This window comes from Phalacrocorax aristotelis, chromosome 7 (assembly GCF_949628215.1).
Source record: "Phalacrocorax aristotelis chromosome 7, bGulAri2.1, whole genome shotgun sequence".
Taxonomy (NCBI): Eukaryota; Metazoa; Chordata; class Aves; order Suliformes; family Phalacrocoracidae; genus Phalacrocorax; species Phalacrocorax aristotelis.
In genome coordinates, this window is record NC_134282.1 from 1,787,809 (window position 1) to 1,804,682 (window position 16,874).

The 16,874-nt window shown below is 41.4% G+C and overlaps 1 protein-coding gene across 4 annotated transcripts in view; it reads left to right on the top strand.

Moving 5' to 3' along the window:
- GNB4 (G protein subunit beta 4) overlaps nt 1–16,874 on the top strand; it is a 76,209-nt gene that overhangs the window by 54,109 nt on the left and 5,226 nt on the right. For all 4 annotated transcript variants that reach the window (XM_075098426.1, XM_075098424.1, XM_075098425.1 and 1 more), the window contains 8 exons: nt 7,306–7,402; nt 11,752–11,790; nt 12,444–12,550; nt 13,528–13,591; nt 14,357–14,519; nt 14,718–14,784; nt 14,909–15,110; nt 16,364–16,580. In XM_075098426.1, coding sequence (XP_074954527.1) covers nt 7,346–7,402; nt 11,752–11,790; nt 12,444–12,550; nt 13,528–13,591; nt 14,357–14,519; nt 14,718–14,784; nt 14,909–15,110; nt 16,364–16,580 — 916 coding nt within the window. In that variant the 5' untranslated portion in view covers nt 7,306–7,345. The remainder of the gene's footprint in view (nt 1–7,305; nt 7,403–11,751; nt 11,791–12,443; nt 12,551–13,527; nt 13,592–14,356; nt 14,520–14,717; nt 14,785–14,908; nt 15,111–16,363; nt 16,581–16,874) is intronic.

The following is a 16,874-nucleotide window of genomic DNA, read 5'->3' on the forward strand; positions in this document are numbered from 1 at the left end:
AGCCGCACATATTTCTGCCCATTCTGATGTGCAGGGGTACGAGGTGTTTTGGCGGAGGAAGGAAGGAGCAATATTGTTGGCTTGAAACTGCTTCTGCCGCACAGCTTGTGGGTGGGGTTGTATTCGTGATGTAACTGCATGGGGCATGCTGGCACATGAAGGGGCAAGGCTACTCCCATACCCCACTGATTTGTTGTTTGCTCGTGGGTCTCTTCGCGGCCTTTCCTTTGCAGCTGTACCTGCAATTTTGAGCACATACATTCATCAGTTCCTTAAAACCGGGGATGGTATCTGTTAGAGAAATGGGTGTTCAAATAAGTTCTGCTAATGCCCTTCCTCTCGAGAGGCGTTGGTTGATTATTTCCTGTTTTTGTACCAAAGCTATAATGGAGACGTATCACTTTAAAACACTTCCAAAATGTGCAGAAGTGCAACAATAGCGCTGACCTCAGCGAGCGAGGTCACACCCAGGCTGCTTCCTGTTTTCTTCTTGGGGAGGCCCTCAGTATGGGAGGACTCTCCCTTACGGGTGCTGGCGGGCTTGGAAATCAGTGGCAATGAATTCCATCTTACAAAATGAAAATTCAGAAATCTTAAGGAAAAGATTCAGTTAGGATTTCCAACCTCATTTTCTAAATGGTAACCAGTTTGGGTTTTTTTTTTTCAAATTAACAATTATTCTTTCTTTACTGAAATGTCATAAGATGCTCTGTAACTAATGTACCCCTCAAAAGTATATGTTAAAGATACAGATGGGAAGGAGGTGTGCTGAAGAGGTTTGGGAGGAGAGAGAACAAGGAGGAGCAAGGTACACACTGGCACAATTACAGCCCTTATATAGTATAGTTTCAACTTATGCCTCTCTCTGCTCAGATTTAAATATTAGTCGATCGATATAAAAGCTCCTTGCTTTGTTGTCTTTGTTTATTGATGCAGTACAGCTACAAATCAGAACAAAGAATTCTTGGAAAATTGAATAGCTGGTAAGGTCTCTGAGAAACGGAGGAGAGATGACATAGGGCCAAGATACAGTATAAAAGAAAAAGGCATTAAATATTTAATTTTCCTCAGTGGAGAGCTGAGTATGTGTGTGGTCCTCAGACAGCTCTACCATGGTAGATATATTACGTAAAATTCCAACTAAAATACTTTTTATGTATGAAGGTATGTAACTACAGTATATCGCTAATGCATTTATTTTAAATGGCTGTTGTACAGGCAGAGATTTCACTTATGCCAGGCTTTGTCCACTGTGTCAGAGTGTACGGAATTTGAACTGCTCCTGAATCTTTCAAATCCATTCCCTTCAGGCTGTATGGAATAAAACCCCTGTATGTTTTTTCTTCTCTATTCATGGCTTTGAGTGGGCAAAGCTGCTGAAGTCTCGATTAGCGTCACTAAATGAGGAAATGTTTTATCAAAATCCCCTTTGGCACACCCTGAATATATAAAGTTATTAGTCTGTGTGTGCTGCTGGAGCTCCGCTTCAGAGCCAGAATGCCAGCCCACCGCTGCTGCAGCAGCAAAGCCTGCATACGCTGCCAGCCTTCTGTAGCAGAAGGCAAGCAGGTAACTTCCCACAAGCGGCTTCAGCATAGGGGGGCTGTGCGGACTGAAGCCTGACCGCATGTGAGTTACCAATATAGCTCCCTCGAGAGAGATCTGGAGTATTTCTTGGTGTCTTTTTCCTATAATTAGTAAAGTGCTATAGTTAGCATTCCTTATGTTTAGCCACCTGTGTGATCACTAGTAGGGATGATCACATGAAAGCTATGTGAAACCTCCTCTCTTCCTTTCTGCTGCTGTGTGTTGGTCACTTGGCAGATCTTCCTGCGTATGAGTTGGAAAAACTGATATGTTTTTCATATGTGCATAGGTAAGCACTTATTTCAATTCCAAAGGACTGATTTTTCTGATACAAAATAAAATTCTTGCCTAAGTAATTCTTTAGTCGGTAGCTCTTAAGAATCCAGTCAGACAGATTATTCTTTCTGCAGTCCCTTTAATCTCTATATCTCTGCCACAAGAGTAGTAATGCTTTGTTGTGGGGAGGGGCGTATTTACACCTCTCTAGTAATTTTTTTCCCCCTTCTGTCTATATAGTGATTTTACATGGGAAAAAGATAAACTTGCCGAGGCAAGTAAAAATGCCCTTTTTTTTAAAAGAAACCAAATTACTTAGCATCTTCATTTGTAAACTGTAATCTTCTCTGAGACAGAAATAGCTCTGCTTTGCAGAACTGAAGGTTCCTATCACTACATGCCTGACTATTCTGCCTTGAGTAATCTGCCAAGTATCAGCCCATTTCCCGGCTTTCCAGCTTGGCCTCCTGGTCGGTGCCGCAGGGTCAGCAGATCCCCATCCGATGAAGTCCCTGCATCCCGGCTGGTGTCGGCGCTGTGTCCTGCCCTGCTGCTGGCCACTGTGCCCTGGGCTCGGTGAGTCATCTTAGGGTGTGTCCTCAAGTGCATGTGGAGTGAGATTTTTTGCAGAGAAAAGGGTGTTTTTCCAGCCACAATGAGTCCACGTGTTGCAGAGAAAGTACTTTTGGGGCAAGAACCTGTGGTAATACGTCACTGCCTGCCTGTAGAATGAAGAATTAAACTTTTAGCAAATGATGCTGCTAGTGAATCAGGATTAGTGTAAGTGGTAATTTATCTGTGGAGCGCTCAAGCCTGCCAGTGGCTTTCTTGACGCTAGATACGCTGTGGAATCTGACTTAGTTAATTATTTTGCCTCGGGAGGCACTTTATTTTGGTATCAGTTAATTCACTTGTACAAGTCTGCTGAGGAAAAATTGCACTTGAGGTGCAGTTCAGCCTACAAATGACATTGCTTTTATGAGGGCAAAGATGTGCCACCTTGGTTACACAATCGTTATTGCTCACAGCAAGCTCTCTGTACTCTTGCTTCCGATGGGAAGCATCTTGTGTCCTTGACCCTGTTTCCTCATCGCTTGGGTGTCCTGCAGTGGTATACCCCCTGGCTACCAGTGGTATTAAAAAGTTCTTCCCCTTCCTGTTGCTCATCCCCTCAAGGCCTCTTTGCTGGAGCAGATGATATTATTCATAGTACATCATGAACTGCATTTGAAGAGAAGCTTATCTGGCTTCTTCATCAGGGTTTCCACCTGTGAATGTTGAAAAGCAGATACCACTAGTGTTCTGCATCTAAGGTAACACTGAATGTTTTTTCTTTGACTAAACATTTATTAAAGATTTTAGTAAGTCAGGGAGGCAGACATCACGTTACCTCCAGTCGCCTGAGATGGCAGGAGGAACGCTGACTCTCTGCCTGTAGAGGTGCAAGACCTGATGGCCTCTCTGCGTGCACAGCTGAGTACGATACAGCTGGGCTTCTGGGGAAGCTTGTGTTCGGAACAAAGGATTTTCCAGGCTGTGGAGCAGTGCTCCTTCCTGGCTGTACTATTTTGATCTTCCTGGAGGGGAAAATGAACAGCCATTTGTCCTTTGTAACCTAGGACAGGTTGGAGTTGAACCCACTGAGGTTTTCAGTCATTTGTTGTATGAGGAAAAAATTTGTGGTACAAAGATCACCTCTGCTCTTGGCAATCCCTGTAAGCCCTGCGAAAGCAGTCCCAGCATTTAATCTGATAAAAACTGAGTTGCTTTTTATCTGATAACTGGTAGCACTGGGAAATAGCACGCTTCAAGGTTGTGGTGATGACCTGCTTCTCTGCACTGAGGACAGGTTTATAGGATGCAGCCTCTGCTTTGCCATTGCTGCCAGCCATCTCGGTCCTGTTCTTGCTGTGCTTCACTGGTCACCTCACTGATACACTTAAAACCAACACTACAGCAAGTAAATCTAGTCTGGATAATGGTCTCTGCATATAATGATGTTCTGACTATGACTTCCTCTCTTTTCCTCTCTTTTGACTGTATCACTGTAGCATCAGAAGCATCAGAACAGATGTGTCTGCATGCGCAAGTTCCAAGCACGTGCTTATCTTGCTGCGTTGCTGTTGTGAGCCTGGCATCAGCAAGGTGTTCACGTGGTAGTTTGACAGGAGTTCAGAGATGCTGTTTGCAGTGTGAATCGGGAAAAGCATCTGTGAGAGCGTCCTCTCTATCCACTCCATTTCTGTAATTCCCTGTGGGCATCTCGAAATAGCACTTAAACTTAAAATTCCCAAGTAGAAGCATCTTGCTAATGGTTCTGCTAAATACTTTATGGTGGATGATCATCTGAATACACGAGCAGTTGTGGTGGGAGCTGCAGCCACCCAGTACCACAGAGGGCGTTGGATACACTTCAGTTTAATGGTTAAACTGTGGACTTAGCTTGTTTACTGGAGTATCCTGGTGTTTATATAAAGCTTAAGAATATCTCAGAGATTGCTGTTCAGCTGCTGCGTACTGCAAAGGAACTTCAATACATAAAGCTAGAACAATGCAGTTCTAGAAGGAATCTAGAAATTTTGTACTGGCTTGGCAGCCGCTCTGTTCATTGAGGTATAGCTTGACCTTGAACCACTGACACATTTCTGCTGAGCAGTAATGCTAATGGCTTTGCAAATTGGTAACACACTGATCGCTGCTAGCACTTTTCAACCAAAAAATATTATTTCTTTCAAAACAGTATGAAATACCATTGTGCTTTAATTTGCTTAGGAATTGACTTTTAAACAAAGATGGGTGGGTGAGAAGGCTTCTGAAGCTGGATTAGGTCCATGCAGGAACTTGTAGAGGTATAACAGAATTTAAAGATGTTAAGTTTAACAGCTGTTTAACTGCTGGCGCAGCTTGATACAGAAATGCCGTTAATGATGAACAGCACTGATATGAACGAAATTAAGGTGATTAATGATGACTTTATGGATGAAGCGCAGTGTGGTCGTTGATGGTCTTTGAGTGCCAGTGCAACACTACAGCTAATTTTCTAATATGCTCATAGCTTTACCTATCAGTTCTAACCATGCCCTGATGTTAGCCACCCGCGACCAGCCATGCATGCTCCCAGCTGAATAGCAACGTCGCTTTCTTGATCAGTTATCCTCTGTATTGAAGTTACTGTTTACAGAGCACTGCAGTGTGTGGCACATCACAGGACAGAAGCTGACTTCCCTTCTCAGAAAATTAGAGATACATCAACTTCTATGTTAGGAATCTTTATCTTCTGTTAAAAATAGCATGCAAGGCTGCTGAAACATTGGCAGATATCATGGCTGGCTTGCTTGCTTTAGACGTTTGAGTCCATTGTTGTGCTACCTTTGTGTAGGTTCTAGAACAAAAAAAGGGAAAAAATTTTAAAAAGGGTAATTGGACACCGTCGGAACTGAAAGTGGGGCTCTATTTCGTGGAGGTATAGAATTCCAATCAGATATACTAAAATTGTGATGAACCGTCAGAGACTATCAAGGCATGTGATCAGCATGCGTGCTAAAGTGATTACAGTTTTTAATGCTTGGTTTTTGAAATCAGACGTTAGTGTTGATTTCTATTTTATGCCTACTGTGTGTTAAGCAATACTAAATAGTCTGGGCTTCTGAAGTAGGAAGATGATGGTGAATGAAGTAGACTCTTGGAATATTCACATTTGGATTATGTCTTTGTAGTTGAACAGAGGATAGTCTTAAGGAAGGGAAAGGTGTGAACTTCACTGTTCGCTTATGTATAGCTGAAAATATTAGCTAGACTTTGTAAGTCACCACTGTGCTCTTACCGGTTAGGGTGTATTTTGATGTGGAGAGGATCCAATTTGTGTATTTTTGTGGGTTTGTTCTGAAATGGACTATGCCGTGATACCTGTGGAAAGCATGGTGGGTCAGGTTGAAAGAAAAAAAAAGAGTAGACGGATAATTAATAAAGATCCACTTTCCTTCTCGAGTAGTGTGGAGTTTTGTAGCTCTCAAACACTTGTGTAAGCTGTTAGTCCAAGGGTGATTATCTTATTAGTAACTTACTTTGAACCAAAACCTTTCATGCTTTATATCTATGAAGTGTCGTGTTTTATAGATGGGGAAAAGACTTCCCAAGTCTGTCTTTTAGAGCACATCACTGTTGAGCTACAAAGAACCAGCAGCTAGACCAAATAAAGGGTCTTCCCTAGGGGTATACAACTTACCAGACACACTGTGGCCTTTCTTCCCAGTTTGGTTGGTTGTGTTTTGGGTTTTTTTTTTGCATTTTTCAGTGCACTAGACTGGGGGGACAACACTGTATTGCCTCTCATCCTTAAATAAAAAGCTCAGAATAACGTTTTGAATAGGTTTTTCTCCCCACTACTTTTCCTTCCTCATTCAATTTTCATTTTGTGAGTAGTAGTCTGACTTTCATCTTTCTTCTCCTATAAGCTAGAAATGTTTTGGGCTTTTTAGGTAATGTAGTGGGACCACCACCGCCACCTTTCTGGTGTGCTTTTTCTATCATGAAAAAAATACAAGCGCCTGGCTTGTTCCAGAGCGAGCTACTAGCTTATTTTACTGTCACAGCGAGGATATTGAAGTCTCCATGTATGTGAATAGACTTAAGAGGTCTCTGTAGTGGTGTTTGGCTGCACTGCTGTACTGGGGATAAAGAAGAAAAGTGATCTGAGGAAACAGTTCAACTCACTGGAAAAATCGGGTGCCAAACCTGATTGAAAAACATTACTAACTTGAAAGTGTGCTTGCATGTGGTCTTACTGTTTACTGAACCTTTTTATTAAGGTTGCTTTGAGTCCTTGTTTAGGTGAGAACTGCTTGGCTGCTGTGGGCTGTACCGGCATGAGGATGCTTCTAGGGGTGGTTCGGTCTTTACTATCCCTTCTCACTGTGTGGGTGCTTTTGAAATGAAAATGTATTTGTGCCTTGCCCAAGGAAAATTCGGGGGAAAAAATTGTAGAAAACCTGCTATTTCAGCTGTAGACTATGATTCAAAATTTTCATCTTTAATTAAAACCCCACCTTGGATGTTACGTGCAAAAGTTGGTTGTATCGTAGCACTGTCTTTGCTCTCTGTTGCCATCTTCGGGTGAAGCCTGCTGGAGGTTTCTGGGTGGGTGAGAGGAGTGGCGCGACAAATGCATTCAGTAACAGTTTTTTAAAGTACAGTGGGTGGTTCTGTCGGCAGTTGCTTCTATAATCAAAAAATACTTTATTTAATTCTGCTTTGCGTGGTAATTCAGAAGTTGAAATAACTTTGGTCTTGCCAAGTTTATTAGACAATGTCCTAAAGGGAATATCTATTTGGAAGCCTTTCTACAGGCAGAATAAATATATATAGGTTTGTGGGGTTTTTTTGGGTTTTTTTTAAGAGGAGAAAGTGATACTGAAACTTATTTTTCTTCCCTCTTATTGGCAGGTTTTCTTCACCAGTGGGTTGTGAGAAATAGAGACTGAAGATGAGTGAGCTGGAACAGTTACGGCAGGAGGCAGAGCAGCTGCGAAATCAGATCAGAGTAAGAATTGCTAATTGCTTATTTTTCATGATGAATTTCCTCCTTGAAAGGAATAAAGTTTAAAGATCACATCTATTACTTGCTCCTGTTTAAGTTGTGCAGAGCTTAAAATACTTCCAGAATATTTGTTTAATAATCAGAAAAATAAGCTATTGATATAATGAAATGCTTTCACAATCTCTCTTGAACAAAATGTTTTATTTCCTATGGAGGTTTGCTGTGGTTTTTTACTAGGGGTGTATGTCTCTGCAAATTCTTTATTCTGGATTTTTTTCAAAAAAGGGAGCAGCAAACCTCTAGAACCTAGGCACAACAAGTTGGGATTGAGGGTGTTAGAAAAGCTTTTTTCTGGGCTAAAATTGACTACTGGGCTGCCACTGTGATGAGCATGCAGGTCAAAGCGTGGAGTGGGAGAGAGAACCTTCCAGGGGTGGATGTCGTTCCTACAATCCTGATTTCTTTGCTTCCTGCTGAATTTGTTTTTTATGAAAATGCAGATCTCCTCATATGTGCTCATCTTTGGTTGAAACTAATCACTGAAGATAAACCAAGCGTGAGCCGTTGTGCCCAAAGTCAGTTCACCAGGAATTTGTTGCAACATGCCTGTGATGCAGTTTTCAGTAAAAAGTATAAAATGTCATAAGGATCTTCAAAGTCTGTTTATTCTTCATCAAAATTGCCTTTCCTGAACATGAAGCATTCATAAATCTATTTTATGTAGGAATGCCTTATTTGCAAACATTGCTATCAGCTACGGCTACAGGTTTCTTAGACTGTTGCACGCACACCGACTTTTTTAGCATGGCATCTGCTGGCAGCCGTTGTTTCGTGGTGGCCCGCTGCTTAGTGCTGTGGACGTCAGGCTGGTTATTAGCATCAGCCCTGTGGTGAACACGCTTTGTGTCTTGGTAGTCGTGTTGGGGGCAGATGTTGCTTTCGTGGCTGCTCATTCAGTATCATCCAAGGAGAGCTCTGTGTCCTGTCATTTTCACTTAATACGCCAGTGAAACACAAGGCGGGTCTCAGGCAGTGTTGTGGCATTGGGTACCCTTCTAGCTGCTCTATAGAGGAATGCAAATAAATTCTAGTTTAAAATACTTTTTCTTAAATTTAAGCTTTATTACAGCATTGCACAAGTAAAAGGTACAAGTAGTTTTCCGTTCTTCCTCTGCCTGATGTGTAAAGACTTTCTCATTACATTATGTTGGGGTGAGCCAGCCTTAATTCAGCCTTAGTAATCAATCAGTCTGGCTTTATGCAAAATTGTGCTCTGTGAAGCAAGAGATGCCAGGCAAGTAAGAGGGCTACACGGTGTTGCGGGAATGTTTCCTTTTTTAATTTTTGGAGCATGCAGATCTGACTGCCCTTTGGATAAGGACTCCATTTTGTGGCTTTAGGGTCGATTGAACATTTTCCTTGTAAGTCCATCACCCAAACCTGTAACTGGATTTATACAGGTGTGGCTGAGTAACTGTGGCTCAGCATTGGCAATTTAGTGTTTGCCTCTTTGGATCAGACTGCAGGGTGGGATACCTTATGATTAATTTTGACTTCAGATTAATATGCAATTAAAAGTGCTCCTGATGACTTAATAGTCAAGAAACTTTCTGACCAAATAATTCAGTTGCATATTTGTATAGGTGACTATTCATCTTGCTTACTAAATCACTGCACAGGTTTCTTTCCAAACGGGTGTTTTGCCTGGGATCAGTAAGAGGATAGATATAGGATCTAAAATAAAAAAATAAGGTGGTTTTTTTTTTTGTGTAGAATATCTAGCAGGCTGGTAATTTTCAGGAATTATTTTTGATGCACCCCTAAAAAGAGGTGAGGTCACTAACAGCATTTGATGCTTTATCTATAGCTAGCAGTTAGCTCTCTCAGTTGCTTGCAGCTCTTGGGTTTTGCCTGGTGTTTTCTTTAACAATATAATCACGAAAAATCAGCTTTGTGCTTGTAAGTGAGTTCCAGATAAGACTGTACCTAGCCGCTTCCTAAAGCAGAATAAACTGTGATGCATGGCTGCCAGTGTCCCAGTAGACTTTTTGTAGCCTGCAGTGTTTTTACAATATCTAGGTGATGGGAGTACCTTCGCCTCGCCATGCAGTTACTACAGCTGTAGCTCTGTTCAGTACACAGACTATGCTGGTGGGATAAAATAAGACCGCATGAATTTTTAGTGCAAGAAGTGTGAAACATCAGTGAACAATGAACTGTTAAATAGCAGGCTGGCTTTATGGTTAAAGTTGATTCCTTGTTCTGTCTATAATAAAGTTCCCATGTGATGTGTGTCCTTGCTCTGAGAACTGAAATTCAGGATATAATCTGTGCCAAGTATGCAACACTTCCAAAGATCATTTTAAATTGAATGACATTTTGAACAAATAAGACACTATATTTAAAAAAATACATATAGTTTGGGGGGGGGGGGGAATGAAATCTGAAGTGTGTGCGCTAGGAAATTGTGGGGATGCATGCTGATCAAGTGGATAGATTTTCCTCAACTTCTGCATTGTCTGCTGCACGAACTGAGAAGAATCTACCGTTACACAGAGGAGCTTTTTTATGTTATGACACTAATGATTCTGTTACGATGATGCATGTGTGGAGAAGACAGTTAAAATGTGAGAATTAAAACAGCCTGTTGAAACTGCTTTTCCTGCAGCTTTGCCAATCATATGGCGACTATTACAGCCTCAAGCATAGGTGTTGCTAATAGCTCTTTCTTTAAGAAAAATAGCTTTGTTTTGTTCAAAATCATTTTATGTTGAACATCTTCAAGTATTTCAGCTAACCTTAATAATTAAAGCTGTTTAAAATCTAGTGTGTTTGTTTCTGTGGATGAAGTAAGTCCTGAGTGCTAGGGGATTTGCTGCTCTGGTATGTTAAACCCCCCGATTCCAGAAGTCAACATTTTATAAATATTTCTACAGTTCAGACATTTTAAAAATAAGTTGAGATGACTTAATCTACTCTTGGGCTTGCTTTCTGGGAGGAAAGCTATAAAGGGTGATCAAAGTAAACATCCACTGAAAAATTGTTAAAGTTGCAGTGTCAAGTAACTCTCAAGCAAGAGCTTGAAAAATTTTAAGATCCTAGTCTGAATGTGATGATGCGGTTCCAAAATGCGTGAGTAAATGATTCCATTCCTTCTCTCAAAGAGGACATTGCCATTAGTGTACAGATCAAAGGCTTACTTGGGGCAGGGGACACACCAAATCAGTGGCGAAGAAGACCTTCTGTCATCCGTGGGATGCCTGCTTCGCTGGTTACAGAAGTTGGAAGGTATTTGGAGAAATTGCAGGGAATTAGAGAGGGTCTTGTGGCTGATCCTTCAATACTGCTGTTGATAGGTGTATCTTTAATTCATGCTATGGAGTTCCCGTCTAATTTTAAGCCAATTATTTTAACCATGCTTCTCAGAAGTGGTTGCTGACTGCGTGCCTATTTTTGTTTTTCAAAGATGGGAGCCTGAGCCGCAGGAGTGCGGTGCAATTGCAATTGTAACTGAAACCAGGGTTTGCAAACTTGGCTCGGTGGTGCTCACCTGTGTCAGGTGTCCAATCTGTTACTCGGACTATACAAGCGAAATAAAGTCTTGTTTTCTAGGTAGGGTTGAATAATGTGCAGAAAGTTGATCATATGCCCAAAAAGTCTGAAATAATGAAAAAAAGGCAGTATCTGTACGGAGACCTGAGCACCATCCATTCCACAAAATGAAGGAGGGTGTTAGTTGACCATTTTTCCCCCTCATTTTGTATGAAGCGCATTAGCAGCTAAACCTTTGGTAAGCCTGCTGTCTGTCCTGCTGTCTAGAACTGCCTGTTAATTTTCATCCTGCCTCTCATAACGAGCATCGTCACTCTGGCGATGGCAAAGGGGTTAATGCAAAAGCCTCATGTAGCACAAAGCTTGCTAATTGTACATAACATGTGGTTGCTTTTTCAGCTGGATGAGTTCTTCCTTTGGTGCTCAGCACCCCGTGAGCAAGCGCGTCCCCACCAGGGAAGGAATACAGGGAAGAGGGTAGGCGCTGGGACTTCAGGATGGCTCCAGATGCCTTTGAATCACGTATCCTGTAAAAGGGAGACTCAAAGGTTGCTGGGGCGCGGCCCTTCTTAAGTCCCTCTTCCTCCACTACCCCTCAGCTTGTGTGCCAGTGCTTTAGATTCCTTGGACAATAAAACATATTAGGGTGATAGAAGGCATAGTGGCATGTAAGTTGTTGTTTGCTTGTGGCTTTTTGAGTGTGGTGAAGCCCAGCTTAAGAGATATTTTTCCTTTAGACGCTTGTTCTTGGTGCTCAGTTTTCCCTTTTAGATTCAAATTGTTCCATTCTTCTGTTTCAGGATGCAAGGAAAGCATGTAGTGACACAACTCTTGCTCAGGTATGTTCTTGATTCTGTGTATAGGCTGCTACTTGGTGTGTGTGTGTGTGTATATATATATATATAAAAGAAGATAAAAATCCTTCCAATTTAAGACTGTTAACATGTTCCTGTTTTGGTAACTGAGAGAACAAAGTGGCAGAAGCCTTTGGAAATGTACTGTGTATTTATACAGGTATTTAAAACAAAACAACCCCACCACTTTAATGGGTCCTTCTTCCAGCTTACCTTTTTAAATAGCATGTGTTTGTTGTGTTTAGTATATTTAGAAAGACTTAAATAAATGCCTTTTAGCTGTATTTTGCAAACAAAAGTGTTTTGCATTTGAAGTTCTGCCATGCTTTAAAAAGTAACAGTGCAGTAAATATTGGAGGATTTTCTTCTATTGGTTTTAATTGAAAAGCATTACGTAGTATTATTTTTTAAAAAGTTCTTAAGTTTCAGCTATAGCCATTGTGAAGTGTGTTAGTGTATCTCCTGTAACATCTGCTTTCCTCAGTGTTGCATGGACCTAATCCTGGGTTGCACACTAGTATCTTTTTTTTTTATGTTGCGTACCAGGATAGTTTATTTTCTGTCGAAGTTCCAATGTATTTTGTTGTGTATTAAAAATAGTCCTCGTTATCTCAGGGGTTTGTTTTATTTATTTTTAGATCACAACAAGTCTGGACTCAGTGGGTCGGATTCAAATGCGAACAAGGCGTACGCTTAGAGGTCACTTAGCCAAAATCTATGCTATGCACTGGGGATCTGACTCAAGGTTTGTACGAGTGATCCTGGAAGCTGCCGTTTAAGGCTTAGGAATCCGATTGTCGACTTTAGAATTGGTACCAGGTTTTGGGAGCCATATGGTGTGGTGTTGGTGCCCCTGCAGGGGGATCACAGACCACGACCACGGTCGGGTTTTTGTCTTTAGTTACAGTCTGCCTTTTTAAAACCAGGGAGGGTTGCATATAGTGGTAGTAGAGAAGCCTTGACTGAAAGGAGAGGTATTTTACTGATTCTTAACACGGACATTTTCCCTTTTCCTTCTTGTAGTTTTAACTAAGTTCCTGGAGTCTGTTTAAGGAGAGGAGGGTATGTGGTGAGGCGTATTTTTGGAATGATGGATATTGTATTTTCCAATACGTTAAATAATTCTGTAACTTCTGTGATAACAGAGATATAAAATCTTTATGGACAAATTTTATTTCCTTGCCAAAAAGATCCTTTTGTTCATAGTGGGAGAAGTTACTTAGCTTCTAGGAAGGAGTTTGTTATGCTGCCTTCAGAGCAGCTGGCGGTCAGACGTTAACAGCGCCTCATGGTCTCCTCTTTCTGTCACATAGTCCAGAAGAAAATTCATATAGAATCTGCTCTCAAAATAAGATTTATTTTCCCCTGAATGTCTTGTTTATTTTTGTGTGGCTTTATAGTTAAAATATTAGTATGTGAAAAATAAAATCAGTTGTGGAGAGCGTTCATAAAATGTGTTTTTGGTAAGTTTGGTTTTGTCCGTTGTTAATCACGAGCCCCTGTGGACATGTGATTCTTTGGTAATACATAGATCTTTGCTGATTTTTTTCCCAACAAATGCCCAGCCCCCCCACCTCTCAAAAAAAAAAAATAAAAGAGCAGAAAGAAATAAATTATGAAATGCTGAATCATTTGGTAATCATGCATGATGTATGTCTGTATTGAGATTTTTTTTGCTTGTTTGTTTTATATTAACATATTTTATTTCGTGTTTATATTTAGGTTACTAGTCAGTGCTTCTCAAGATGGAAAATTAATTATTTGGGATAGTTATACAACAAATAAGGTAGAGTTGTTTATAATCCATATCAATAATTTGTGTGTTTGTGGGGGCTTGGGTCTATTTTTGCTGTGGTTGCAAGGCAAAAATGAAAAGAAGCAGTCTTTTTCTAATTTGGACTTTTTTTTTTCCTTTCTTGACGAGCTGATCACTAGTGATCCAGTGATATGCTGTAGGTTGTGTCTCAGAAGCTGTAGTTCTAGATAATACTTAACATTTTCACTCTAATTTGCTTGTAGCTGTTGCTCTCTGCCTGTGTGGTGTTGCTTCTGAAACTCATTTGGTTTTAAATTGTAAAAATAACACAGCCTCGGAATTTACCAGAGTGCTTTGCTTTTGAGGGCAGAGAAGGGAGGAGAAAAAAAGAAAAGCTTAGGTGCGGTGTGGAGTGGTGAGCTGCTGCTGTGAGCTGCCCGTTCTCCCTGGGTGCAACCATCTAGTTCAGAGGTATAGAAGAACTGGACAAAGAAGTTGAAGTAGAATAAACAAATGCTGTAAATGTTTACATTTAGATAGCTTTGCTATTAAAGAATGTTGTGCTGAGGTTCTGTCTGTCTACCCTGGAGACTACTGGTATTTCTCATCCTAGTATGTGTGTAGGTATAAACATGAAAGGGGTTGTAATGTGTTGTACAATCAAAATACTGACGTGATACAGAGTCTACTTGGTGTGTTTAACCTGCTCTAATTCATTAACTGGTATGAATGACCTCAGTGAAAAACGAAAGCTAACGCGGGTTGTAGCACTCATGAGCTCTTGTCTTTCCAAAGATGCACGCCATTCCCTTGAGATCCTCCTGGGTGATGACTTGCGCGTACGCGCCGTCTGGAAACTACGTTGCCTGTGGTGGACTGGACAACATCTGTTCCATATACAACTTAAAAACCAGAGAGGGCAACGTGAGAGTGAGCCGGGAGCTGCCAGGGCATACAGGTCAGCCGTGTTTGTGCTTCGGCTCTGGGGCTTCTATTGCACCGAATGAAACAATCTCGCCTTGAGGTGTATTGTGGACCGGGAGAGAGTTTGTCGGGTTACAGACTAGCTGTGGGAGAACTTTAATTGCTGCTCTTGGATTTTAAACTTCAGTTATTACTCCCGGGTCTGAAACTAACATAACTCTTTTGTTTTTAGGATACTTGTCCTGTTGTCGCTTTCTAGATGACAACCAAATTGTCACTAGCTCAGGAGACACCACTTGGTGAGTTTTTGAGCTCTGTTGGCCTCCCCCCGCCCCTTTTCTTTTTCTCTCCAGCACCTTAATTTGTATATAAAACGCACAAATAACCACATACGTTCTGTTAATGCTGTTGCTTTATCTGCAGCGCTTTGTGGGATATTGAAACTGGTCAACAGACCACCACATTCACTGGGCATACTGGCGACGTGATGAGTCTCTCCCTGAGTCCGGATATGAGGACTTTTGTTTCGGGTGCCTGCGATGCCTCCTCGAAGCTTTGGGATATTCGAGATGGAATGTGCAGGCAGTCGTTCACAGGGCACGTGTCGGACATTAACGCAGTTTGTGTAGGTGATCATTTGTATTTCCACATGGGAGGAAAGGGGGAGGATAAAAGCTATTGTTGCATGAATTCAGCTCAGTCTGCTGGGTTACCTTGATTTAAAATCAATTATTTTGTTAGTGTAGAGGCTGTTAAATTGTATATAATGAAGAAGGTTGTCTAGTAACTTGCGATCTAGTTCATAACTGAATTATTATTACCATTTTCTATGATGCATTGAAGTGTTCTCGAAATAGTTTCAGCTATGTTTTTGTTCAGTAGTTGAGACCTCTCTTTTTTTTAAGAAGCAAAGAATGGAGGAGGGAAGCTTTTTGCAGTGTGGCAATGTGTTTAAAACCTGAAAATTGTAGATAAATGCCATATACTGAGAGGGAGCAAAATAGCCAAGCATCCTCATCTTAAAGTTTTTTTTTTTGTTGTTGTTGAGTGAAAGTGTACTTGATATTTTCTGTTGAAAAGGAGCTTTCAGCGAAATATTCTGGAAGGCAAAGTTAAAATCGGTACTTACGTTGAATATTCATCCCTGGAATAATTTTGTAATATTTATAAACTGGATTATGTTTCCTCTCTGTCATAGCAACACTATGTTCTGATCTACAAGATACGAGTTCTGATAAATAGGGAGTGAAATCTAAGTCTAAGCTGCATCTGGTTTTGATAAACATGAAAAATTGTGAGGGCTGAGAAAATACCGAAAGCATGACCAGTAGAAAAATGCAGTTCCTATACTTAGACCTGAATCCTGAGATGTGTGGGGCCCTTTTCATTCCCTTCTCAATCAATATGGCTGCCTTAAGAATGACTCTTGATTTGGAGGAGATTCTTTTTGGACATGGAAATGCTTGCTTGCAGCCTTCCCTCTTGGCTGAGCCAACCTGGCTGACCAGCTCAAGACGGAACACTGCGTCCCACCTCCCCCAGGCCTGCCTGGCCCGCGGCCAGGACGCACGCAACTGCATTGTGCTTCATTTTGTAGGAGTTGGTTGCATCCCCTTTGGCTCCTGTTACACCACATGCAGGAACGGTCTGGGTGAAATTCCAGTCGTTCGGGCGTTACCAGTGCTATCCTAGAGGTGTTGTGTTGTGTGACTGTGTATAGACATGTTTTGTAACATGCAGATTTTTTTTTTTTTCAAATAAATCACCCCGCCTCTGTCTGGTCACCCTGGCAAAGCAGTCCTGTGAGGTTTTTGAAATAATGCGTGAACGATGTATTTTTCTGGTGTCAAACTCCTGTCTCTTAATTAAAACTTTCAGTTCTTCCCTAACGGACACGCATTCGCCACTGGATCCGACGACGCCACTTGCCGCCTCTTTGACCTGCGTGCAGATCAGGAGTTAATGATGTACTCGCACGACAACATCATCTGCGGAATCACCTCTGTAGCCTTCTCAAAAAGCGGTCGCCTCTTGCTAGCAGGTTATGACGACTTCAACTGCAACGTGTGGGATACTCTGAAAGGGGAGAGGGCAGGTGAGTATGCGTAGCTGCCACGAGCCGAAGGGTTCCATTCCCTTAGCAGGAGAAGGGTATTGGGTATTGGTCATTATATATCTGCGTGCTGGAAGATACCGGCTCTTGAGGCTAAGGAACAGCCTCCAAAATCACATTATGGCTACAGAAAAATTATTTCACTGAAGTCTGTGAAACAAAATAATACAAACTTACACATTTGCATTGACTTTTGCACCCATCAGAGGAAGTAATTCAAGTAGCAGTATGTTACAGCAGTCTCTTTGCTTTGGGGGCCGTAATTTCCTGCTGTTG